Genomic DNA, 27,245 nt, shown 5'->3' with positions numbered 1-27,245 from the left:
TACCCTTCGTCGTCCAGTACTTCCCCGGAGCGGAGAAACTACGCCATGTTCTTCGCAGCCTTCAACATGTCATCGATGATGACGAACACCTCGCTAAGGCCTCCACTACTCGCTTTCAAACAGCCACCTAACCTCAAACAGACCATCGTTCGCAGCAAATTACCCAGCTTTCAGGAGAACAGCGTCCACGACACCACACAACCCTGCCACAGCAACCTCTGTAAGACATGCCAGATCATCGACACAGATAACACCATCACACGAGAGGACACCACCCACCAGGTACATGGTTCATACTCCTGTGACTCGGCCAACGTTGTCTGCCTTATACGTTGCAGGAAAGGATGCCCCGGAGCGTGGTACATCGGTGAGACCATGCAGACACTGCGACAACGGATGAACGGACACCGCGCAACAATCGCCAGACAGGAGGGTTCCCTCCCAGTCGGGGAACACTTCAGCAGTCAAGGACATTCAGCCTCCGATCTTCGGGTAAGCGTTCTCCAAGGCGGCCTTCGAGACATACGGCAACGCAAAATCGTCGAGCAGAAATTGATAGCCAAGATCCGCACCCATGAGGACGGCCTCAACCAGGATCTTGGGTTCATGTCACGCTACATGTAAACCCACCAGCGAGAAAAAGTTATCTGTTTTTAATCCAACTGGTCATTCTCTCTCTCTTTCTCTGCCTTTCGGGTGTCGCTCTCTCTCTGTCTTTGTGTTCTGACCGTTTGTTTATTCAGTAGTCCTGTATGTAATGTTTCTCTGTCTGAACACCATTCCACTCCTTTGATTGCTTTGATTATATCTCTGCCGAGGGTGATAACGGGCAGTTGGAGAGATTATCTGTAATCACCAGGCATTGTTCTCTGACTATATATGCTGTACCTTTATGGAATCCGACACTCACCTGACGAAGGAGGAAAGCTCTGAAAGCTTGTGATTTCAAATAAAGCTGTTGGACTATAACCTGGTGTTGTAAGACTCCTTACATCTGTTTTTACTTGCCTATATACTCTGATGTTATAGTTATTTCCCTATAGTTTCCCATGCCCCTTATGCTTCCCTTTTTATCGCCTCTGTCTACCCTAATTGTTTTCCATCAGGCTTAGTAGTCTTACACCCTAACTTACATAAGAACATAAGAAATAGGAGCAGGAGTAGGCCAATCGGCCCCTCGAGCCTGCTCCCCATTCAGTAAGATCAAGGCTGATCTGATCCTAACCTCAAATCTAAATTCATGTCCAATTTCCTGCCCGCTCCTCGTAACCCCTAATTCCCTTTACTTCGAGGAAACTGTCTATTTCTGTTTTAAATTTATTTAATGATGTAGCTTCCACAGCTTCCTGGGGCAGCAAATTCCACAGACCTACTACCCTCTGAGTGAAGAAGTTTCTCCTCATCTCAGTTTTGAAAGAGCAGCCCCTTATTCTAAGATTATGCCCCCTAGTTCTAGTTTCACCCATCCTTGGGAACATCCTTACCGCATCCACCCGATCAAGCCCCTTCACAATCTTATATGTTTCAATAAGATCGCCTCTCATTCTTCTGAACTCCAATGAGTAGAGTCCCAATCTACTCAACCTCTCCTCATACGTCCGCCCCCTCATCCCCGGGATTAACCGAGTGAACCTTCTTTATACTGCCTCGAGAGCAAGTATGTATTTTCTTAAGTATGGACACCAAAACTGTATGCAGTATTCCAGGTGTGGTCTCACCAATACCTTATATAACTGCAGCAATACCTCCCTGTTTTTATATTCCATCCCCCTAGCGATAAACGCCAACATTCCGTTGGCCTTCTTGATCACCTGTTGCACCTGCATACTAACTTTTTGATTTTCTTGCACTAGGACCCCCAGATCCCTTTGTACTGCAGTACTTTCCAGTTTCTCGCCATTAAGATAATAACTTGCTCTCTGATTTTTCCTGCCAAAGTGCATAACCTCACATTTTCCAATATTGTATTGCATCTGCCAAATCTCTGCCCACTCACCCAGCCTGTCTATATCCCCCTGTAGGTTTTTTATGTCCTCCTCACTCTCCACTTTCCCTCCCATCTTTGTAACATCTGCAAACTTTGATATGTTACACTCGGTCCCCTCCTCCAAATCGTTAATATAGATTGTAAAGAGTTGGGGACCCAGCACCGACCCCTGCGGAACACCACTGGCTACTGGTTGCCAGTCCGAGAATGAACCATTTATCCCATCTCTCTGCTTCCTGTTAGATAACCAATCCTCCACCCATGCCAGAATATTACCCCCAATCCAGTGATTCTTTATCTTGAGCAATAATCTTTTATGTGGCACCTTGTCGAATGCCTTCTGGAAGTCTAAATACACTACGTCCACTGGTTCCTCTTTATCCACCCTGCATCACTTATTCTCTCCCCTGCCCTTGATTCTCTTGCTTGTTCCCTCATACCCCATATGTTGACCTATTCCCCCCTTCCACTCTCACCCATAACCTTACAGCATTGTTCCTTGTTTCTCACCTGTATCTTGCCAACCATCTTTCTAATCTCACCCCCTCATTCTGTTCTGTCAGAACCTCACTCTTGCCCCATCCACCATCCCCCATCCACCATCCCCCATCAACCTTCCACTGTAACCCCCTCATTGTGCCCCTTCACCCTCACTCTTCTCCCATACTCCTGCTTCTCTGCCCTTTGCTCTTTACTTGACCTGCCTGCCCCATACTTCCCACCACCACTCTTGCGACAAATAGTTTTGTAGCCTAATTCCTGTCCTTTCCCACTCCTACTCCTGCTTTGCCAACTTTATCGCTTTTATAGTAATGGGAAACTGTTAATTTAGTTTTTAAAGCACTCACAGGGCTTGTAATATACTTGCTGGCAGTCACAGGGCACGAGATCAGATCTGTGTACAGGATGAGAAAGGGGGCTGGGACCCAAATGTTTTTCAAGCCTGCTCTGTACCCCCATCACTGTTACCTGAAGTAGTCCTACCCATCGCCCCCTGCACCCACCCTGCTTTATTATCTTCACTGGTTTCTAAGCACTGGGAAATCTGTACTGTAACTTACTTTTGAAAGTGCTAAAAGCACTTATGCGTTTGTTGCCAGGATAATAAAGCAGGCCCAGGAGCGGGGAGCGTGAGCATTGTGGGACACCAGAACAGAGCCAGGGACATGTAGGAGAAATAAGACCAGGCGTGGGCAGGTACTGGAGGCCAGATGGCCAAGGTCTGCAATATCAGGATGGGATGAGCAGCTGGAGGCCCAAATGCTGGGAAACTGGAAAAGATAATAAGCAGGTCAGGGAGCAGAGAGAGTGAACATTGCCAGAACAGGGCTGGGGGTGGGAGAAGAAGCTGGGCTGGTGGCTCGAGGCCAAAGGGAAGGGAATCAGGGCTGGATTTAAAATGTTAAATTTAAAATATTAAGTGTTAGATATTGGGGGAAAAAAAACTTGTCTGACTTGGCAAAGGTGTGTGTGGGGGGTACACCCAGGTGAAAAAAATGAAATGGTGGGCAGAACTGGGAAACTCAGTCACAGCACCAACTTGTATTGGGTGGACTGAAAGGTAAGTATAACGGCAAGTATGGATACTTTATTTTTGGGTATGTAAGAAAACATTTATTGTGTTATGTTAGCGTTATTCGGGTGTTACTAAATACCACAATGATGACAAAATTGTGACAAGTGTCCACAGTCTCAGGACTTTCAACATATGGATAGTCCTTCAAGAGTTCCTATTTTCTATTTTTATTTGATCTGAAATATTATAAAGGAAGCATCTCTACACTTACTCTCTTTCATTCAACCAGGAAGAGTTAACTTGGTTAGAAATCCCAAAGTTGACTGAGTACACAACTCCAGAATATTCATCAAACATTATTCAAGCTGACACATAAAGCGTTGGGACAAGGGGGCGCGCACACACACACACACACACACACACACACACACACACACACATTTATGTATTCATTTCAATGAAAATGTAGAAAAATTGATACAAAAGGAAAATACATATCAGCATTTTTGAATCATTTATTTCATATCACGTATTTATTGGGAACACGTATTTATTGGGAACACTTGTAAAATGACTACAATATTCTGTTTTAAATTTTCAGACATTATACCTGTTATTTATCATTGTAAGGATTTTCTTCCCATATTGGAAACATACTAAAATACATCAAATCCTATTGTTTCCTTGACACATGTTATTGGAGAAACAGCATTTAACAAAACACCAAATAGACCCGCTCACCACCGCTGCAGAGTATTGTGCACTTCAGTTTAATTTCTCAAAGTTGTGCTTTCTGGTGTGCTCGTAGACACGCAGTTTTATCTGGTAAAGCGAATGATCAGAGGTCTTGGGGCCAAAACGATCTCAACCTATTCTCAAACTTTCTATAAGCCCATATCCCTCCATGAGGGCATCTCAACGCTGTTACCGCCACTTCCCTGGGCCTGCCACCACCTTCCCCATACCAGCCCAGGAAGCAAGGAAAATCTACTGGGCACCAGAGTACCCACTGTCTTTTGCATGTAGTGAGTGGGAAAGGAGCAGCCAGTAATGGTCCCGCCAGGGATGGGGGAATTCTGGTTGCAGTAGAAGGCATCACTGCTTGAATTTTCCATCATTCCTGATATCGGGCAGAATCATGGAGGAGAATCCCAGTTAGGAAGTCTGAAGCATCTTAATCAACTTGTCTAAACTATGTATGTTTTAACAGCAATTATGACTTTGTGGCTTTAAAGGGACACAGCTTCCCCTCAGCCGCAAAATAATATATTACATGGCATAGTGTTCCTTTCCTTATAAAATAGCATATTGTCTGTCTTACTGTGAGCAATGCCACAAGCGATTCACTATCAATACATTGCAAGTCTTGTGTGTAACACATTAGAAAATGTGTTTGTAGCTCAAAAAAATTCAATCATGCTTTTCTGATTGCTTCCTGGGAAATTTGAGCAATCAAGCATTTCAGTGCTACATTGTACTCCTGATATCTCAAAGTAATTTTTTGTGCTAAAAATATTGAATTACCCAATATTTTGAATGAAGCAACTGAAACAAAGGGAATTGACTGTATTGACTCTCTCAAGCTTCAAGCACATCTTCTGACTCACCATAAGCAATATCATGTGAGATCTACTAATATATAAAGTACTGTGTAAAATGCATGGTGAAAATTAATTCTAGCAGATATTCAAAACACAAATAGACAAGATCTTTGTCTCTTGCGTTTTGTGTATCACATTGTACACATCATTTCTTTGCAGCTTACAGAAACTGCCTTAGCAATAGTAATTTGTTAAAAATGATGTTTAAATTGGTCTGTATAGCACAGCAGTTTGTCTGGATAAGAACAAAGTTGTTCTGTTTTGTCCTGATAATTATCACTAATTTCAGCATGCAATTCAGACTTAATACCACATAAGGACATCATCATAATTCTTTCCTCTTCCAACAAGCAGAGTGAGTCATGCAGCTTTATGGAGGAATATTACAAAATGTTTGTGCAGTGGAAATGTTTGTTTTACTTATGAGTCTTAACTCTATAGAAATGTTTACCTTTTCTTTAACTGTGTTCCTTGTGAGCGTTGTTCATTGACAAGGTTCCTTTTTATATACAATATTTAGATCTTTCTGATGACCTTTTACCAAAGAATTTCCTTTCAGCCATAAATGGTCTTAACAGAGAGTCATGTCTGGTTTCTGCCCCAGTGAAATTCCACTGTTTCCTAAACTGGATTGCTAGTGCTGTTTGTAAATGACAACCAGATGTTTTATACTATACACTGATTGTCGTGTCTGTATATTTTAGGACTTCAGGGGCTCTTTATAATCCTTCTTGGTCAGAATAATTGACATTTTTCCTTGGTTTAGCTTGATTGATTGTGTAGTAAACTTTGTTTATGCCTGATTACTAAAGAGCAGGAAGTCTATTTGAAACCAGTAAAATCTTATGGCATATTTGCCGTTTTAAAAAAAACAATTGGTTATAAAGTCAAAATTTTAGAAATTTTAAATTAATGTAGAAAAAATATACTTCATTCATATGTGGACCCCTGCATGTTGGTTTACGAGCTTTAAAAAAAACATGTGGCATCTGGAGATTATAATTAGCACTAATATTTCCAGCTACCCAATCTCCAGTATGCTACAGCAGCAAACATAAAAATAAAAGTAAAGCTTCTACATTCATAGAAATAAGAACAAAAGTATCAGGGCACTCAGCCAATGTTGCTTATCCTCCCAGCACACTATTTAACTGCATCTTGAATGATTTCAGAGATTTTTTTGGTGGGATTTTCCTTTGGAAGATCATCCATTTTTGGTCGGTCATGATGTGGTAAAAAGAGTAAATGGGCATGGTGTGGCATGAAGAGCTTTTCCCGTCAGAGTAGGTCTCCCTTACTGCGTCTGCTCAAAGACCTGTTGCTGCTCAGAAAGTGCGAGGTTCTTTTTGATATTTTCTTAAATTCATTTTCCAGAGTCTGCTACTTGAATTTTGATCAAAAGAAGTGAATCTTGAAGTGGGGTAAAGCTGATCTGAGGTGCAGGCGAGGAAGGGGGTGCGGAGTAAGGTCAAGAAGAGCTGCAGTGGAAGGAAGGCGACAGAGGGAGCTGGGAAACAGAGAGAGGAAGACTGAAGGGTCAGAGAGGGAGGGACTAGCACACTGGCCAATTATCCTGTGTCTCCGTGGTTCAGCTCCTCACTAAAGCCGGGTTGCAGTGAGTGTCATTCCCCAGCATTGGCCTGATTCCAGCCTGGCGTGAATTCTCTACGGGCCTGCCAGGTGCCTTTTGTGGTGTGTTTGCGCCCAACAAGGCAGCCGTTATAAACCATGACACGGATTATTATAATTGGATAGCTCTTTCAAAGATGCGGCACAGGCCCGATGGGCTGAATGGCCTCCTTTTGTGCTGTAAGATTCCCGCCCCAAAGAAATGGCCACCAAAGTGTTGCTTGGGAGAATCCAACAGTCACCATTCTACTCTATGGTCATTACCGTGAGCCTGTAGGGGAGAGCAAGCCAAGGGTTAGCACTTGATTGTAGTTGGCAAATGAAGGCTTCCCAAGTGAGAACTGCTTGCATTGAGGATCAAGTGCTGGAAGTGCTAATTCAGGAGGTGTGGGAAAGAAGGGCTAACTGTATGGGATGGAAGGACACTTTCCTCAGAAATGCTGCAGCAAGCATGGCAGTGGATAAGACGGACAGAATCAATGCTGTCTGCAAACCCAGCAGCCCAGATCCAGATAAGGAAGAATATGACTGACCTAAAGAAAACTGCTAAGGTAAGGCTATAGAATGGCTTCCAATGCCAAGTACCTGCCCGGAATATATATGCCACAATGTGCCCCCTCACAACCTATAACTCACTTTGTGCCTCCCCATTCCAAGCATTTATACAATCTTACCTTGTGTGATCCCGCCATGAGCAAAACAGTCTTCTGAATGCTGACCGTGGTAAACCAAACTGTAACATAACAAATACAAGCAGCAAACTAAAACTGGGGGCTTGACACATTTGTAAGATAAACTAGCTGCTTGATGCATGTTCATTAAGGTATTGGATGCATACTGTGCAAGGCGGTGCGATGTTGAACAACCTCTCAGCGGTAGATGCTGAGAGGTTGTTTCCCATGGCTGGAGAATCTAGAACTAGGGGTCATAATCTCAGGATAAGGGGTCGGCCATTTAAGACTGAGGTGAGGAGGAATTTCTTCATACAGAGGGTTGTGAATCTTTGGAATTCTCTACCCCAAAGGCTGTGGATGCTGAGTCGTTGAATATGTTCAAGGCTGAGATAGATAGATTTTTGGACTCTAGGGGAATCAAGGGATATGGGGATCGGGCAGGAGAGTGGAGTTAAGGTCGAAGGTCAGCCATGATCTTATCGAATGGCAGAGCAGGCTCGAGGGGCGGTATGGCCTACTCCTGCTCCTATTCCTTATGTTCTTATGAAACATTTGGTGCACAGGCTGTGTGAAAAACCCATTAAAGATCCAAATGAAGGGAGGCTGCCATAAGGTGATCCTGAGAGCTCAGTAGTGCCTGATAGATTGAGCACCAATATAAAATGAGTGCTGCAAGGGATGCCTGTTCTCTTCAGTTGGACCTTCATTGTTAAAGGTGCATTGCTGTTCTTGCTGTATCTCTTAGCAGCTCACTGTTTCTGTACTATTTTGGCGTTGTTGGACAAAGGAAGTTAGAGGAATTTCTTCAAATTCTTACATGCAGCAGCCATACTGCAACGCTTATCTGTGACTATTTGTACAGCTGAATCTGTTAGTGAGCTCATTTGTGTGCAACTGTGGGTATCCCTCTGGGACTTATCTTCCCATTTGTAGTAATTGGAGGAAGGTGAGAATGATATGAGGCATGCATCCTAGATGCTACATTCAAACACATCCTTATGTTGCCATTTTTGTGTACAAGACAAGTCTCTCATATCTGGGCCTGTCTGAAGATTCTTGCCTGCTGAGACCAATTCCTGAAGAACACCAAATGGAACTATGTGTACTTCTGCAATGACTTGCAAACCATTGCCAGGACAGGAACAACTCTGTCAATAGCTGTAAAGCTTACAGCTGTGTTGATCATTTATGCAGCAGGCTCTTTCCAGGCTAGTGCAGGAGATCTTTTTGACATCTGCCACTCATCACTGCACACTTGCACCAAGCAGGTTACTGACACATTGAGGCAACTTTAACCCGGTCTGCCCCATGGAAACCGGACGGATGGGCAGATTTTTTTCATTCGTTCATGGGATGTGGGCGTCGCTGGCAAGGCCAGCATTTATTGCCCATCCCTAATTGCCCTTGAGAAGGTGGTGGTGAGCCGCCTTCTTGAACCGCTGCAGTCCGTGTGGTGAAGGTTCTCCCACAGTGCTGTTAGGAAGGGCGTTCCAGGATTTTGACCCAGCGACTATGAAGGAACAGCGATATATTTCCAAGTCAGGATGGTGTGTGATTTGGAGGGGAACGTGCAGGTGGTGTTGTTCCCATGTGCCTGCTGCTCTTGTCCTTCTAGGTGGTAGAGGTCGCGGGTTTGGGAGGTGCTGTCGAGGAAGCCTTGGCGAGTTGCTGCAGTGCATGTTGTGGATGGTAAACACTGCAGCCACGGTGCACCAGTGGTGAAGGGAGTGAATGTTTAGGGTGTTGGATGGGGTGCCAATCAAGCGGGCTGCTTTGTCCTGGATGGTGTCGAGCTTCTTGAGTATTGTTGGAGCTGCACTCATCCAAGCAAGTGGAGAGTATTCCATCACACTCCTGACTTGTGCCTTGTAGATGGTGGAAAGGCTTTGGGGAGTCAGGAGGTGAGTCACTCACCGCAGAATACCCAGCCTCTGACCTGCTCTTGTAGCCACAGTATTTATATGGCTGGTCCAGTTAAGTTTCTGGTCAATGGTGACCCCCAGGATGTTGATGGTGGGGGATTTGGCGATGGTAATGCCATTGAATGTCAAGGGGAGGTGGTTAAACTCTCTCTTGGAGATGGTCATTGCCTGGCATTTGTCTGGCACGAATGTTACTTGCCACTTATCAGCCCAAGCCTGGATGTTGTCCAGGTCTTGCTGCGTGCGGGCAAGGACTGCTTCATTATTTGAGGGGTTGCGAATGGAACTGAACACTGTGCAATCATCAGCGAACATCCCCATTTCTGACCTTGTGATGGAGGGAAGGTCATTGATGAAGCAGCTGAAGATGGTTGGGCATAGGACACTGCCCTGAGGAACTCCTGCAGCAATGAGGCTCCAGACCTCATTACAGCCTTGGTCCAAACATGGACAAAAGAGCTGAATTCCAGAGGTGAGGTGAGAGTGACTGCCCTTGACGTCAGGGCAGCATTTGACCGAGTGTGGCACCAAGGAGCCCTAGTAAAATTGAAGTCAATGGGAATCAGGGGGAAAACGCTCCAGTGGCTGGAGTCATACCTAGCACAAAGGAAGATGGTAGTGGTTGTTGGAGGCCAATCATCTCAGTTAAAATATAACATGTTACTTACCCAGCGGAAAGCCACCCGGATCATGCTAACCATGATTTTTACACCGGCTTCTGGATGGGTAGCTAAGCCGCCTGCTCAAAGCTCGCAGGGCTCTTCTTTAAATATGAATATTGGGGTCTGATGACATCATCGGGCCCCGATTGCGATTTTAAGTCGGGCCTGAGTGGGGAAGTCACCTTGGTTTTCCTGCCAGGAAGATGAAGGGGCCCAAGCAAGTAAGTTTTTAAATTTTCTTTTGTAGTGCCAGGATGAGTAGGCATGCTCCTCCAGGCCCCACGTGGAAAGTCACAGCCTCCCCTGCCTGGACTTTCACACTTTCCCTCCCAGGCCTCATTAAATTGATGTTGCTCCAATTCCTGCCCATTCTGGGCAGGAATTGGAGCAACATCATATTAATGAGGCCTGGGAGTTCAAAATAGCCTGGATCTCACATTTTCTCCAGCGAGTGCGTTTCACACTTACCCACCCAGAGTTAAAATTGACCGCATTGTTTCTATGAAGCATCTAGATATATTGAGTATGTCTGAAACATGGCTAGATATTAGAGGTGGTTATGAAGCTCAGTTGAAAGGATACAAGGGATTCTGAAAGGATAGGACAGGTCAAAACAGACAGGATGTAGCTCTACTTATAAAAGAGGATATAAGAAATACTTTACACTTAAATACCATTTTTCATGTCCTCAGGATGTCCCAAAGCACTTCACAATCAAAGAATTACTTTAAGTGCAGTCACTGTTGTTATATGGGCAAACATGGCAGCCAAATTGCACACTGCTAGGTCCCACAAACAGCAATGAGATGAATTGTTCTTCAAAAAAGTGTCTGGGGATCTTTTACATCCACCTGAACAGGCAGCCAGGGCTTATCCAACAGCAGAGACCTCTGACAGTGCTGCATTCCATCAGTACTGCACTGAAGGGGGTCATTTTAGCCTAACCCGCCTGGCGGGAATCTGATGGAATAGGGTCTGCCAACTGTTTTATACCCCACCTGATTTTACTTTTCATTGAATGCTCCTCCCAGCGGGAGGATGTGGCTCATTTCTATGCCACCGGCAAGCTGCACACCTCAGATGAGCGTCCCACTGCAGCTTGTTGGCTCTGGGCTGATGCAATATTGGGTGGGTTGGATGCCAAGCTGGCCGACAGGCAGGTAGTTCTGGGGTGTGGAGCTGGTGGCGGAAGAGGAAGCCCGGGGCAGCAACGTACCCAGTAATTTTGTGGAGCCCGGAGGATCACCTGCTTCTCCTGGCCCCATTAAAATAATTCTGTACTTGCCTTTTTGGGCTTTTTCTGCTTCACCGCCTGGTTCAGCTGGGCAGAGCGTGCATGTCATGTATAATGAGCCTCCCACATAGTGGAAGGCCCTGGGAAAATTCACGGCGAGTGGGATTGGAGCGACATTTTACAGCCATTACCGCTCATTTCCGCCAGGTGGGCTGAGTTAAGATAGGCCCTATTTTTTCTTATCAATTGGGCTAATTCCACCTATTTTTACTTTTACTGGTAAATTAAGAAATAAAATATATGCAGCGCTAGAGAAGAAATTGTTAAAAATGTTGCATGATGTGAAAAGACTACTGTTTGTGTTGAGTACAAATAAGAAAGCTATTGCAGGCATGTGTTAGTATGCTGTAACCTAGTTTATCATATTCTATCTATATTTATTATTGGTCTGTAGTGCATTGACTTGTCAGTAATTTGGTGTAAATAGAAAGAAACAGTTGAACTTGATCAAACCAAGACCAAAAGATGGGGTAAAAGGTTAAATTTTGTTTGGCTCTGTTCCCAAAGCGGAGCCTTACTCGACAAAAGGGTAGATTGAAGACACGGGTGCTGAGGTCAGCATGTCTGATTCACGGCACTCCTTAATTTCTGGTGATTCGTTATAATGAACTCATTTTGAATTAGATAATAAACTGAACCTATTTCTGCCTGTTCAGGTTGACGTAATGAATCCCATGTCTCTATTCAAAGGAAAGCAGGGAGTTCCCCAGTAACCTGATCAACATTTCTCCCTTAACCAACACCACCAAAAAATGGTCATTCATTTAATTGCTGTTGTGGAATCTTGGTCAGCAAATTCACTGCTACATTTGTCTGTATAATGGCAGTGTGATTGATTATGTGAAGCATTATGAGGTGTCCTAAGGATGTGATAAAGTGCTGGATAAATGTTTGCTTCCTTTCTTTTTATCTTGCTTACTTTCTATCTTGTTTTCTCCTAGCTTGCCATATTTTAGTTTTATTATTGTTCTGTAATACCTTAACTTGTGTGTAAAGAAAAAGGAACATTTGAACTTAGTCAAACCAGATTATATGATATATATTCCTCCACTAGCTAATTTTAGCAAAGAGGTAGTTATGAGCGTAAGACTTGTGTGCTCTGCATCATGCTCATTTCTACTTTACCACTAAAACCAGATAGAAATTATATTTTTATACTTTGAACATTTTGATCTACGAAGTGTATAGGATGCATGCTCAATGTAAGATTTGTTTTTGCACTGTTCACAGAGGCACTGCATTACTTGGTGGGTGGTGGAGTGGATGGAGCAAGCCCTATTCCATCTCCCTGTTCCAAAAATGAATTTAATATATGATCCCCAGATTGGGGATGTATCAGAAATTAAACTGATAAGAATGGATACTACATAACTTTTTTATGTATACTAGCTGTTACTGTGTTGCTCATATCAAATTGGATGATGTACTGTTTAATAACAACATGTAATGCAGCATTGATCTTGAATTTCTAATGATTTATGTCCATTAAACTAGTGTAAAATCAGGTTGAAGATCCATTCTGCTGGTTCTTTGTCCAAATAGCAATACATCCAATTTTATGGTTGGGTTTTAGATTAGCAAGCAAAGCACCCGTCAGTTTACTGTTTATAATAAAATAAGGCCACAATAATGTAACTGTGTCATTCACATAAGATCCTACATGCCTAATGCTGTTTCATCCACCTGCCCCTTTTAAAATAGGTATCCAGAGTTTCTAGGGACTGAGCTGTTCCTAAAGTGGATTTGACAGTCGTTCATGAAGATTTGTGCTGGCATTTCAAGGCTATTTGTGATTGTTTTCCTATTTTTTTTGGTCTCTCTGTCCACTTAGTTTGTCAGGTAACTTTGTGGAAGTATTGGGGCACTGGCACTTTTTCTCCACTGTCAATAGTAGTAGTAGTACAATAGATTTCCCATGGATATTTACCTATGTGTTTTCTCAAGGAAGAAGAGAAGGACCGATGCAGAATGGCAGGCAGGTTAGGCTGCGCCAGTGGCATTTTCCAGTGGCCCCAAAGCTAAGTCTACAGGCAGAAGTACAATGCATGATTTCCTCCAGCCTTCCTCCATTGCTAAGCTAGAAGATTACATAGAGTTTTCAGAGATCTAAACTAACTGTAGATTCCCCCTCTATCTATGGCATCAGTATCATTCTATATATGCCAATATGCTTTTATTTTGTTTGGAGGTGTAGCGCTTTCGCAGTGCAAGGTGTCCCACCCAGCATCTCAGTAGAGAACCAGTAAAATGTGGTGTTATGAACACATGTTCAACTAATACCTTGGAGGAAAAATTCAATAAGGCCTATTATTGGGTGTGGGTAGCGTGATCCGCTATTACCCCGCGCCCAATGGCCCCTGCACAGGCAGGACAAGACTTTTGTCAGGCCTGAGGACTTACCTGCAAGCAGCATTGGAAATCAGCGTTGACATGAGGATTCAATGCCATTAGCACTTTCCACCAGCAGGGGGTGCTCCAATCTCTTAAAGGGAGGTCGTCTCTTAAAATCTCTTAAAGGTAGCCGGTACCTGTTATTTGCTAAAAATAACAGTCTGCTGTCTGCACGGAGATCGGGGGAGGGTGAAGGGGGGTCAAGAGGCCCTCCAGACATATGCCCAAAAGGCAGTGGGTGGCAGTGGGGGACAAAGTCAATGCCAGGCGCACAGCACCACGAACATGCAGGAAGAAGTTCAATGCTTTGACACGAGTGGTCAAGGTGAGGTCAACTGTCAAGTGGTATCTCCTATCAACTGCACCACTAGCCGCATCCACTGCGCCACACACTACACCCCACATACCAACAAACTCTTGCCATCAGTACTCAACTCTGCTAATCAGATGCTTCCTCTCACCCTCACACATTACCACTGTTGCAATCTGCCCACCCACAACTCACAGGCCACACACACTGGCAGCTATTCAACCATGACAGGCACAAGACCCATACACACGTCCTGCTTTCTTGCAGGAGAAGGTGGCGCATATCAGTTGGCAGCAAGTAGCAGTGGCATTTAGCCCTTCGAGCCTGTTCCGCCATTCAATGAGATCATGGCGAACCTGTGACCTAACTTCATATACCCGTCTTAGCCCCATATCCCTTAATACTCTTGGTTCACAGAAATATATCAATCTCAGATTTAGAATTCACAGTTGAGCTAGCATCAACTGCCGTTTGCCGAAGAATGTTCCAAACTTCTCCCATCCTTCGTGTGTAGCAGCGTTTCCTAACTTCACTACTGCATGTCCTGGCTCTAAATGTTAGGCTATGCTCCTTAGTTGTAGTATTTAAATACAGGAGACCTTCAAAAACTGTCTCGGCAGCCAGAAGCTATAGTCCATCCGCTAACCTGTAAATCCTTCATGGTCCCTTTAAATAGGGCTGGCGGGGGTCCTCATGGCATTCTAAGACACGTTCAGATGGTCATGGTTAAGACTGTGCGTTGAATTGAGCATTAAGTTTCAAAATAGTATCTACCACTTTAAATCAGCATTGTACAGATTGTATCCATTTTCTCCTTACTTTACATGCTGCCCGCATTCGGTATTTGCGCATGCGCTAATACCTATACCAAGATGGCATCCGGTGCACGTCGCGCTGGAAACGTGTGCACGCAGCCAAGACGCCATCTTGGAAGCTCGGGAGGCCACCTAGCGCCGAAACAACAGGCGTTATATGGCCCAATTTCTAGCCCATAATCTATGTGCCTTCACCTTACACTCCAAAAGCATTCCATATCTGTACATTTTGGCATGGATAACCTTTAGGAACTGCTAAAATAAAAAAGCTACATCTGAAGAAATGGGAGGGGTGACTTCCTCTGTGCACTAAATATTGTGAAATTGTAAACTTGTTTATAAAAAACAGATTTACAAATTCACCACATCTAGTGAACAGAAAAAAATCTTTATCCATAGTTCTCAAGACTGATGTTATTCTAGACCTTGCAACAGAAATGTGTTGATATATCCCTGCCTGTAGCAGGACTGTGTCATGTTGATGATGAGTTTGGAATGTTGTCACTTGCAGGCCAGAGTGTTAAACATTTTACTATTTACAGTTTCATCCATCTCCAGTTTTCTCAGACTTGATTTTTTTTGTTGGCAGTTAGTTAAGGAAATCTGCCATGCACTAGAAAATGTGTAGATCTTGATCTCTGGTTCTTATGGCTGAATTTGAATCTAGATTGAGGAAATGTTGGAATTTTAAGTGTATTAAAATTAAAAGATGTATTTTACATGATTTGAATATTAAGACATTACTAGATTTTTTAGATTTGCACTAATACAATTTTATGTTAAATTGACCACATAAGTTTGTGTAGGGTCACTTGAGGTAATGTGGCAAAAAATACAACCATGGTTATTACTGTACCTAGACACAAATGTCAGGCAGGAATAAGTTAGTTCATAAGAATTACTTCTGTTTTTCCCAATTTATTCCGGTTTCCTTCCCTATACAAACTACTCACTGCCAAGTGTCCTTCCGTAGCTGTGTCTCCACAACTAGCAGCAGTGGCACAAAATTATCAGCCCATCTTCTTCTTTCGTATGGCAGCTTGAAAAGCAATATTAAATGTCAACGTCCAAGTTCGTCATCCACTCTATAGCCTCTGGTAGCTATTCCTCTATGGAAGGATCTTATTGAGCAATGATACTCCATGGTTTGGATAGCCTCTACACAGTCACACATCGGACTATCCTTCATCTTCCATTTATGTATCAGATAGTTGCAGCGCCCATATGAAGTTCTGATGCTGTTCGCAGTGAGCTATATTTTACGTGGTGTGGTGAAGCCAGGAGGTTGATCCGCAGGGTCCACGATCAGGTCGTGATTCTTGACCCCACTGGTTTCCCACGTCCTCCGCCATTCGTCTTTAAGTGAGAGTTCTGAGTATTGAGAGTTTTGGCTGCTAACCAGAAGGGTTGGACTCGAGGCAGCTTCTTGGGAGCTTCTTGAATCCTCATTAATAGACAGATCTGAGTTTGCTAGGGTCAGGTTGTATTGTCTGATTCTCTTCTGAAAGGCGGCAGCAAGGAGGATGCGAGAAGGGAGAACCAGACTGTCGGTATTGGTTTCAGCACTCCTGTGATGATTCTCATGTGATGATTCAGTTGCACATCTACAAGATTTGTATGCGCTCTTCCTGCCCAAGCTGGTGTGCAATATTCAGCTACTAAGAAAACAAGGGCCAAGGTGACTGACGGTAGGGTGTGTGCATCTTAGGGATCTTAATCCACAAATGTTGTCTTTTTCTAGTCAGCAGTTTTCATCAAATGTTGACTGCGTGTGAGACCATGATCCAGAACCACGCCAAGGTAATTTGGGATGTCCTCATGCAATTCTGTGCATACCAGTTGCTCAAATGAAATGCAGCAACAAGCTTTTTCTGAGGATTTGGACGATGCTTCCACAGATTATAATAGTCTTCAAGTGTTCTGCTAGCGTGCATTCCACTGGGCAAGAGCTCTTGCTTGGATGGCTATGGTAAAGTCATCTGCATATCCATATTTCCTTTATTGGGTCATTGGGATATCACTGATATAAATATTAAAAAGTGATGGTGCCAAGACTGAGCCCTGCAAAAGCCCAGTATATGGTAGTCAAACTCTGCTAATCTGCTCCATGAGATATATGTGGAACTTGTGGTTGGTGAGCATGGCTGTTAGTACGTGCATTGTTGGTTTGCAATATATTATTCTAGACATTTTCAGCAGTAGCCTGTCTCTCCATACTGTATCATGTGCTGCAAACAAGTCCACGAAAGCCACTGCTGTTTTGAGCCCGCGCTGATAACAAGCTTCCATGTGGCTTGTGAATGCAATTAGTTGGTCACAGGTGTTCTGTCCAGGTCTAAACCCACATTGCTCCTTAAGAATGTAATCCTCAAAGAGTGGCACGAGTCTTTGGAGTACCATCCTTTCCAGGAGCTTGTACATAATGCACAGCAATGATAGTGGCCGGAAATTTTTTGGATCATTGGTTGCTTTCCCCAGTTTCAGGATGGTGATGTCATTTGCATGTTGCCATAACTTGGGCATCTAGCCAGAGGCACACACATTGGTAAAGAAGCATGCCAGCCAATTGAGGGCATGTCGATCTAGGTTCTTCATGAATTCTGGGAAGATGCCATCTGAGCCTGTAGTTTTGCCAGATTTAGTAAATGCCAGCCCATAGGAAGTGTGAATTGAGTTCTATTAACTTGGCAATGTTGGTTTTCTTTTCTATACCACCCCAATGGCTTCCATGCATCTTTCTAACTAGTAGCTCATTGATAACCAATGAAATTCACCCAACCTAGGTAGGGGAAACCAAATATTGTACAGTACTGGACTTTGAACCTTCAGTCAAGTCTTCTTCTAGTAACACGTGTTTACCATTTGTGCTACCAAATGATTAGAAACTGATCTGATTCTAATGTGTTTCTTCAATGTAGTAGAAATGTTTGATTGCAGGATTGACAGTGATTCCAATTCTTTTTTAGGAGCTGAACAGTGGGACTTGCTGATTTGTTTCACTTCAAATGAAGTTGATGATAATAGGTGTCTTCAAAAGGAAGAGTTTGATCAACTCCAGCTCTATCAGAAGGTAATCAAATTTAGTCTAGATTAAAAAGTGCCTTATCTTTTATTTAAAACATGTAATAACCTGAAGTTTTGTTCCAATGATAGAGACCAGCTGCAATCAGTATCTAAAAAAAGTAAAACTTTAAAAGCTGGTAACAGACCGAGGCATCCCCATAAAACTTGAAATGTGAAACTATCGATGTCATTCATAAATCATTTTAGTATTGCAACAGATTGACGTACTTTGATTTCTCCACATGCTTAAACCTATCAATCGAAATAATGTTTACATTAGCAGCAGCTAGTTTACATTACAAAGTGCTGGTATAATAATACAAAAATTATTTTACCAGGATAACAATTTCCCTTTTGGGGGAGGGGGGATTGTGTGCAAAACAATTAGATATTTTAGTGGAATTAAAACTTGAGTCTGTAATTTTTCATGCAGGGGTTAACACATTTGCATGGACATAAAATAATTTTAATTTTAATGTCTGGAAAAGCATTGAGGGAATATTCCTGATATATGCTTCTGGCATGTACCAGGAGTATCAAAGATGAACATTTATCCCTGTATGTTTTTGATTACCATGTCTGCCGTCAAACCTTTGGCCCCGATTTTAAAGGGGACGCGGGAATGGTGCAAGCCAGGCCCAAAGCAAGTGGGAAATCCGGGGACATGGAAACCCGGTCAGTCTTAATTGCTATTACGAGAAATTGCCATAAATTATCTCGCTGACCCAACAGAACCCGGCCAGGTCCATGGCCTGGCTGGTGGGCGGGAGCGGGAATTTGGCAGCAGGAGGCCGCAGCCAGGGTCCCAGATAAGTGGAGAGGGGGACTCTAGATACGACTGGCGGGAAGGGAGGAAGCCTGGGGCAAGGGAGGCCCTTGGCTTCCATGTGAGGCCTGGAGGAGCATTCCTGCCCACAAGGAAACCTACAATTAAATTTAATTACTTAACCTGCCTGGGCCACCTTTGGCCCATGATCCACCACCTGGCAGGTCTGGCCTGACTGGGAAGCCGTCACTACTCCTCAGCTCAGGCCTCCAATTAAAATTGTAGATTGGGTCCTGATTATATCATCGGAACCGATCTGCAAACTTAAAGAAGGACCTCTCTGCTTTCCTGTGGGTGTCCCGCTCGCATGCTCAGAAGAGGAGGTTAACATCGGGACATGGGAAGGTAGCGGGTTCAGAGGGAGTAAGTGACTGCCTTCATTCTAACTGCCACCCCCCCCCCCCCACTTCCCGCCCGGTTCCTGCTTTTATTTTAATACAGATGGACTTTGTTTACAGGCTTCCTAGCAATTTAATTTTCTGTGTCACCAAGGTAAACCTTCATATCGCTTTTATTAAAAGGAATAGGTTTCATCAGTACTATTAGCTGCTCCATTGGGAAATAAAATGTAAAGACAGCAACTGGCTTGCTGATGATCAAATGGTGGATAATTCAACTCTGGCATTGATCAGTACTCAAAGGTCCCAAGTTCAATGTCAGCTGAAGTCTCCTTTTAACTTTTAGACTACTGGTAACATCAAGGAACTTGGTGCTTGTTGAACCAGCTAAGTTTTTTTTTAAAGCTTACTCATAATGATGCTTTAAAAAAACACTAACGTTTCAGTAACAATAATGCTACTCAGATGTTATATATAGCTGTATACTAAAATAAAAAATAAAATAAGCACTTCTGCCCACCCTGTCGTCTTTAACACCTTTTCTGTTTTGCCTGTACAAAAATAGTCACGGCACTGCAAAGTAACTCATTGTATGTTGAAAGCTTTGGAACATTTCTGAGAGATGTGATAAAGCACTAATTAAATCCAAATCTTTTTCTCTCATTCCCTTTCCTCACATTCACTCAGGGTTTAATTTTATTGTTTTAACTTTATGTTCATTTTAAATATACCCTATTTTGAATTTGATACACTATCTTCTCTTTTTAAGAAAAATTTCAGCATTGAATTTATCTTTTTTCCTCAGTTTTTTGGGTACCACTGTCTAAAACTGGTTCCAAAAAGGTTGTTTTTCTTCAGCCAGTTAAGGTTTGGGACTTTAAGGATTGATCTAGTCTTGTCACCAAAGCCACTAGATTAACTTTTTGATATTTTTACAGTGACATTGGGTACTTTGGCTGCTTGAAAAGATAACTTGACAACACAGAGAATTCAACACGAGTTATCAGATTGTTGATATACTATGGATTAAATGGTATCGGTTACATTTTTAGAAACATTGAACAAAAGATTTTTGGACTTTACCATTTATTCAATAATTTCTTGAACTGATAATAGTTGATGCTATTTCATAGTTCATGAATTTACTTTCAGGTAAATAGAATACCAGGAATAGAACATGCACTTTGCAGAAAAGATGGCTTTTGTCAGATTATGCATATCGCTCAAAGACTGCCAGGTAATGGCTTTTTCATTTTAACTTTTTTTTTTGTTTAGCTACACTGTTTTGATAGAAATAAGTATACAAATTATTTTAAAGGTTATTGGTGCTCTTTTTGATTATGCTTGTCCTCTATAAAAGTACATGTTATTTTGTAATAATCAACTGCACAGTATTACACGATAAATTTACAGAGAGTTGGTCATAGACATTAATCCTTCAACCAGGCTGTCATAACACATCAACTGCATGGAGTGTCCTGGTTGCCAAGATCTAAATACCCCTGCAAGGGTAATGATACTCCTTTTTGGAAGTTATGATATTGTGTACAAGCTGCTGGAGCTTTACTTTATAGTTAATAATATAATCTGAACACCTTGTGAATTTACACTGTAGTCATTTTGTTTATCCACTATTCTCTATTTAAAAACACAATGGAACCTCAATTATCTGCCATATGGAGGATATCCTTATAGTGGACAATCACATTTGGCGAATAATTGAGTTGTAGCTTCATGCCAAAAGATATAGCCTGCATTCCCGACCAGACCTGAAGTTGCAACCCAGCTGTTAAAAGAATCTCAACAAAAGAAGCAACCTGACCCAACCTGACCTAACTCAAATGATTCTGTGCACCATGCCTTATTCTGAGTGGATTTTAAATAGCCCAGCAAAAGACTTGACCAGAACCATCCCAAATGCGCAACCAGACCTGACCTGAAGTGTGCACAGAAGTTTAATCAAAGTTAACACAAGACCTGACCCAGAGTTGCAACCAGGTGTTGAAAGTTGCAACACCATAAGCGCAGACTCCTGTTACTACAGTTTGTAGATAGTTGTGAATGCATATGTTGTGAGTGCAGATAATTGGGACTCTATTGTAATTACTTTTGAAGGCATTAAACCTCATAAGATGTAACATTTCTGACCCACTTCCCACAAAGAATTATTTTAATACTTCTGGGAGGTTGTTTTATAGACCTTTAAAATGTATTTTGGAACTGTGAAGCAATTTAAAAATAACAGTTAACTCAAATACAGCTATTTTTATATGAGCCCAGTAACTTGTTGTCCGTGACATGATCTATTCTGAGTTCAGCTCTTGTATTCAGAACCTAGAATTAGTTGTACAATAAATAAGGAACATTTTCTATCCAAATATTTGGCTAATCTTCCTTATTAATGGAATAATTTTAGGTGTAAGCTCCCAAGTTCAATTCATATCCAAGTTATTTACACTTGCATTACTTAATCATGGAGCTAAACCATCTCAGTAGCTCCATGCCCCGTTAAGAAAAACTCTCCTGAAATGTGAGGCCATCATCATGATCTTGAAACCCACTTAGCAGTTTGGAAGTGGGATAACTTGTAGTATAAATAGAGCATTTAGTGCGCAACTGTGGAGTATCATTTTATCCCATTCGTGAAAATGATCGTCATAATTCACTTATAACTTTATCATTCATGAGTTATGTGAACTTTACTCATGGGATATTACTTATCTGTGTGGTAATATTAGTTTTTTACAACTGAAGAAGAGATGGTAGCAGAATACAGTCAGGTTTACCATGAATCCAGAATTAAAGTAAGGCTTATGATAATGTCTGGAGGCATCACTACAAAGTTGTAATCCAGCTTTGAAGTTTAAAAATTCCTGGATATCATTTGGTGGTCTGTTAGGTAACTTTGTGTTTTTTTTAAAAGGGTTGGTGATTCACTTTTATTAGTGGGTAAACGGAACAATAGAAAAAATAGAATAACACTTAAACCAAAAGGAAAACATTTAAAGGCCACATATTGGGGGTTAAATTCGATAACCCCCGAACCCGGGCACAGGCGTCACAGTGCGCGATTAACCCGTACCCGGTGGTGCTGATGCAGGCAGCTTGGTCACTTACCACATCGAAGCACAGCAATCAGGGCAAGCCATGATGTTTGCACCAGGTTCACACTTCTCACCAGCAAGTGGGGAGGGGGGGGGGGGGCAAATATCATGTGACTTAAAGGCAGGCTGCACCTCTTAAAGGCTGCATGCACCTTTTATTTGCAAAAAAATAAGATACAGGTCCGCACGGAGTCTGCACAGAGATCAGACATCGCACACGTAAAACACAGATGCAGGTCCCATCCCTGTGTTTACAAACTGTTGAGTTATGTTAAAACACTGAATAAAGGTTGTGCACTACTAAATCCCACATCCTCCAATCTGCACGTCAGACCTCACCAATCTGCTAATCTGAGTTTGTACCAGGCCTGCGAGAGTGCATGCACCAAGGTTCTCTACCGATGTACTAGAGGCCTTGGTGCAAGAGGTGGACAGAAGGAGGGGCATCCTATATCCGCGTGGTGGGGGGGGGGGGTGGGGGTGCGGCAAGAGGCCCTCCAGACATATGCTCAAAAGGCAGTGGGAGGCAGTAGGGGTTGCAGTCAATGCCAGGAGCATAGCTCCACGAACATGGATGCAGTGCAGGAAGAAGTTCAGTGCTTTGACACGAGTGGTCAAGGTGAATGCGGTCAACTGTCAAGTGGCATCTCCTACCAACTGCAAAACTAGCCGCATCCACTGCTCCACGCACTACAGCCCCCATCACCCATCTACCAACAAACTCTTTCCATCAGTACTCAACTCTTCCAATCAGATGCTTCCTCTCACCCTCACACGTTACATTTGTTGCAAGCCGCAAACCCACAACTCACAGGTCACACACACTGGCAGCTATTCAACCATGACAGGCACATCACCCAGACATCCTGCTGGAAATTCACCAACACCCTTCTCGCTTTCTTGCAGGAGAAGGTGGCACATAACAGGAGGCAGCAAGTGGCAGTGGCCTTTAGCCCCTCAAGCCTGTTCCGCCATTCAATGAGGTCATGGTTGAACCGTCACCTAACTCCATATACCCGCCTTAGCCCCAAATCCCTTAATACCCTTGGTTCACAGAAATCTATCAATCTCAGATTTAAAATTCACAATTGAGCTAGCATCAACTGCTGTTTGCAGAAGAGCGTTCCAAACTTTTGCCACCCTTTGCGTGTAGAAACATTTCCTAACTTCACTCCTGCAAGTCCTGACTCTAGGTGTTAGGCTATGTCCCCTCATCCTAGTATTCAAGTATAGGAGGCCTCCAAAAACAGGTATAAATGCCATCAGCGGCCAAAATCAATAATTCATCAACTAACCTGTAAATCCTGCATGGTCCCTTTAAATAGTGCTGGTTGTGGGTGGGGGGGGGGGGGGGGTGGTGGGGGTCCTCCAGGCCGTCTAAGACATGTTCAGTTGTTTGTGGTTAAGACGATGCATTGAGTGGAGTGTTAAGTGCCAAAATGGTGTCTATTACTTTAAATCAGCGTTGCACACTGATCTAACGCATATTCTCCCTACTTTACATGCTGCCGACATTTGTTATCTGCGTATGCACAAAACCCTTTACCATGATGGTGCACGTAATGCCAGAAGCGTGTTCACATAATCCGGATGCCATTTTGGAACTTCGGGAGGCCACATCGCACCGAAACAACGGGCGCTACACAGCCCAATTGTTAGCCCTCGGTGTTTCTGATTGTATAAATTACTTGGATTAAAACAGCTGGCTGTAAAATTTCCACTGCAGGCTTTGGTGTAGAAATCTCTGGATACCACAGAGCCTGATTCATTATCTAGTGTACAACTATTATGTGCCAACAGTCTGACATTATGGCAGCCAGTGCCTCTTTGTCTCCTCACCTTACCTTAGTTTCCTGCCAACATACAATCTCTATTCTGGCAATGCATAGTTAACTATGTACAAGTTTCTGAAGGTCTTGATGTATCTACAAGAAAATACCATGTGAACTAAAATATACCATGGCATAACTAAGTGCATAATCTTATTATGACTTGATAAAAATGAATATAAAATAAAGAGATTGGGGTAGAGTGATCAAATAAATGCCCTTCTCAAATAATGGTTGTTCATGACATTTAAGGATAATCTTATGGCTTTGTGCTCCTGCTGGGCAAGGCTCCCACCAGGAGGGGGAAATCAAAATAATATCACTTTATTTTGTACATAGGTTTTGTAAAGTATTTAAATTCACTTTGTATTTTTTATTCCAGCTTGAAACTAACACTTCTTAAGTTGTAGTTCAGTATTTACAGTAAATGTTTAATGCCTTATTTTATGATTTTCACTCATGTTTTTGATGGTTTTTAAACTGCAACTGAAAAACATCATGCATTATGTAGTGCAAAAAATGTCAGAAAATTGAAATAAAAATTATGAAATGTATAGCTGCAACATATGTAAACTGAAACTTTCCAATCATAAACTATAAAAGTAGGAAAACTTGCCAACGTTCTGTTTGTGCCTAGTTCTTATTCTTTATACCTATTCCTATGACTAGCATTAGTAACACTACTAAATGGTAGTTCAGCCTATAATTAGAATCATAGAATGATATACCACAAAAGGAGGCCATTCGGCCCATCGTGCCTGTGCCAGCTCTTTAAAAGAGCTATCCAATTAGTCCCACTCCCCTGCCCATTTTTCCACTTCAAGTATTCATCCAATTCGCTTTTGAAAGTTATTATTGAATCTGCTTCCACCACCCTTTCAGGCAGTGCATTCCAGATCATAACAACTCATTACCTAAAAAATGTTTCCTCATGTTGCCTCTGGTTCTTTTGCCAATCACCTTAAATCTGTGTCCTCTGGTCACCGACCCTTCTGCCACTAGAAACAGTTTCTCCTTATTTACTCTATCAAAACCGTTCATGATTTTGAACACCTCTATCAAATCTCCTCTTAACCTTCTGTGCTCTAAGGAGAACAACCCCAGCTTCTCCAATCTCTCCACATAACTGAAGTCCCTCATCTGGGTACCATTCTAATAAATCTCCTCTGCACCCTCTCTAAGGCCTTGACATCCTTCCTCAAGTATGGTGCCCAGAATTGGACATAATACTCCAGCTGGGGCCCAACCAGTGTTTTACAAAGGTTTATCATAACTTCCTTGCTTTTGTACTATATGCCTCTATTTATAAAGCCAAGGATCCCATATGCCTTTCTAATAGCCTTCAAAGACTTGTGTACCTACATCCCCAAGTCTCTTTGTTCCTGCACCCCCTTTAAAATTGTACCATTTAGTTTATATTGCCTCTCCTCATTCTTCCTCCCAAAATGAATCATTTCACAATTCTCTGTGTTACTTTCATCTGCCATGTGTCTGCCCATTTCACCAGTCTGTCTATGTCCTCCTGCAGTCTGTTACTGTCCTCCTCATTTTTCCGAGTTTCGTGTCATCTGCAAACTTTGAAATTATGCCCTATATAAGTCCAGGTCATTAATATATATCAAGAACAGCAGTGGTCCCAACACCGACCCCTGGGGGACACCACTGCACACTTCCCTCCAGTCTGAAAAACAAACGTTCACCACTACACTCTGCTTTCTGTCCCTTAACCAATTCATTACCACGCAACAACTGCCCCTTTAACCCCATGGGCTTCAATTTTGCTAACCAGTCCATTATATGGTACTTTATCAAAAGCCTTTTGAAAGTCCATATACACATCAACCGGACTAGCCTCATCAACCCTCTCTGTAACTTCATCAAATAACTCAAATCAAGTTAGTCAAACGATTTGCCTTTAACAAACCCGTGCTGGCTTTCATTTATTAACCCATATTTTTCCAAGTGCCAATTAATTCTGTCCTGGAATAATGTCTCTAAATTCATGCAGTATTTCTGTTATGCATACAGTGCACAGTAAGCTTTGTTAGTATTTTTTTTTGTGGAGGACCTTGTTATGATTGAGGCCAATCTCTGAAGTTTTTTTTAAGACTACAGTGTGTAGGATGCATTGCAAAGCAAAGTAATATTCCTGGTCAACAGTCAGTCAAAGTTTCATATTTGGTGGTGCAAAGAAGGCCATAATCCAAATCTAGTCAGACATCTCATTTATTGGTTAATTTATGTTTTATTGTCTTGGAAATTTGCCATACTTGTTATGCTGATGAACTTGCTCTGCTGAATGCAATGCACTTGTAACTGAAAAATTCAGTAAATTTAATTGGTATTAGAGATTAAGTGATTCGTCTCAATATAAACAATATTGTTTTTAGATCAGGATAGCTGTAGTACTGTTGATACCCCTGATGAAATAGTTTCAAAGGAACACTGTGTAATCTACTTTTCTGCATTGTCTTCCAGTTCTTCAACCCTTGGTTGTTTCACCTTTGTGCTTCGACCATTACTTAGAGCTGAAACCTACCAGCAACAAGATAAGGGCTGGAAACACAATATCTCCAGATGGAAATATCCCTCCTCTGAAGCTCCAAAATACAGACAATGAAATAGGCATGAAACAGTAAGAGAAACACTCAAAGAAAATTAACAAACTTCCAGTTTACTAAAATGCTATTTTGAGAATGTAGTCTTTTTCAAATGCTTTTAAGAGTGGTTAGTAGTCTCTCCTTTAAGGTTCCCTTATTTGTCAGATGAAGGGTCAGGCAACCACCAGCTTCAGTCTTCTGCTAGCAGTAACTTTACAGTGATTGCTGGGAGTTGTATGAGAATGGTATTGGGTGACAAGCCCTCATAATTTCCCTCCTTCCCTGTAGGGAAGTGATTTGCCTCTGCTTAGAGCTTCACTTCGATGGGACAGCTGAGCCTATGGCCTGAAATTTCCTTAAGAAAACTGTCCATTTTTGGGCAGTGTGGAAATGGTCTGGCAAGGAAAATGGGGGTGGAGGAAGAGGCCCTCCGCTGAAACTTTGCAACTGGAAATGGCTGCCGCAATCGCCTTCTTGTGACCCTGCTGTGACCCTGATCCGCTCATTGGAAGCGAGCCCAGCCGCAGTTAAATGAAGCAGGAGACATGGCCAAGTGCCTCACTGCCCGAGATTTCCCCGTGTTTTTACTCAGTTACTGCCCTTGAAAAATCACCACTGCTGTAAAGATGGTGCACAGGCAGGAAGAGAGCGGGAAAATGGAAGTTCATACAGGAGTGCGATTCT

General features: G+C 42.5%; 1 protein-coding gene and 1 non-coding gene across 5 annotated transcripts in view; one reads left to right on the top strand and one right to left on the bottom strand.

Moving 5' to 3' along the window:
* Window positions 1–27,245, top strand: part of cped1 (cadherin-like and PC-esterase domain containing 1) — a 208,361-nt gene that overhangs the window by 34,718 nt on the left and 146,398 nt on the right. For all 4 annotated transcript variants that reach the window (XR_010966204.1, XM_067999518.1, XM_067999517.1 and 1 more), the window contains exons 3-5: window positions 17,768–17,871; window positions 20,181–20,265; window positions 26,440–26,596. Coding sequence is in view for 3 of the 4 variants with exons in the window: in XM_067999518.1 (XP_067855619.1) it covers window positions 17,768–17,871; window positions 20,181–20,265; window positions 26,440–26,596 (346 nt within the window). In the remaining variant the exon portion in view is untranslated. The remainder of the gene's footprint in view (window positions 1–17,767; window positions 17,872–20,180; window positions 20,266–26,439; window positions 26,597–27,245) is intronic.
* On the bottom strand, window positions 12,496–12,678 carry LOC137335035 (U2 spliceosomal RNA). Its single transcript, XR_010966312.1, has one exon. It is a non-coding gene; the product is annotated as a U2 spliceosomal RNA (small nuclear RNA).

The sequence above is a fragment of the Heptranchias perlo genome, chromosome 18 (assembly GCF_035084215.1).
Source record: "Heptranchias perlo isolate sHepPer1 chromosome 18, sHepPer1.hap1, whole genome shotgun sequence".
NCBI classification, from domain to species: domain Eukaryota; kingdom Metazoa; phylum Chordata; class Chondrichthyes; order Hexanchiformes; family Hexanchidae; genus Heptranchias; species Heptranchias perlo.
The sequence above is the reverse complement of the archived record's forward strand: the minus strand, read 5'-3'. Positions and strand labels throughout refer to the sequence as shown.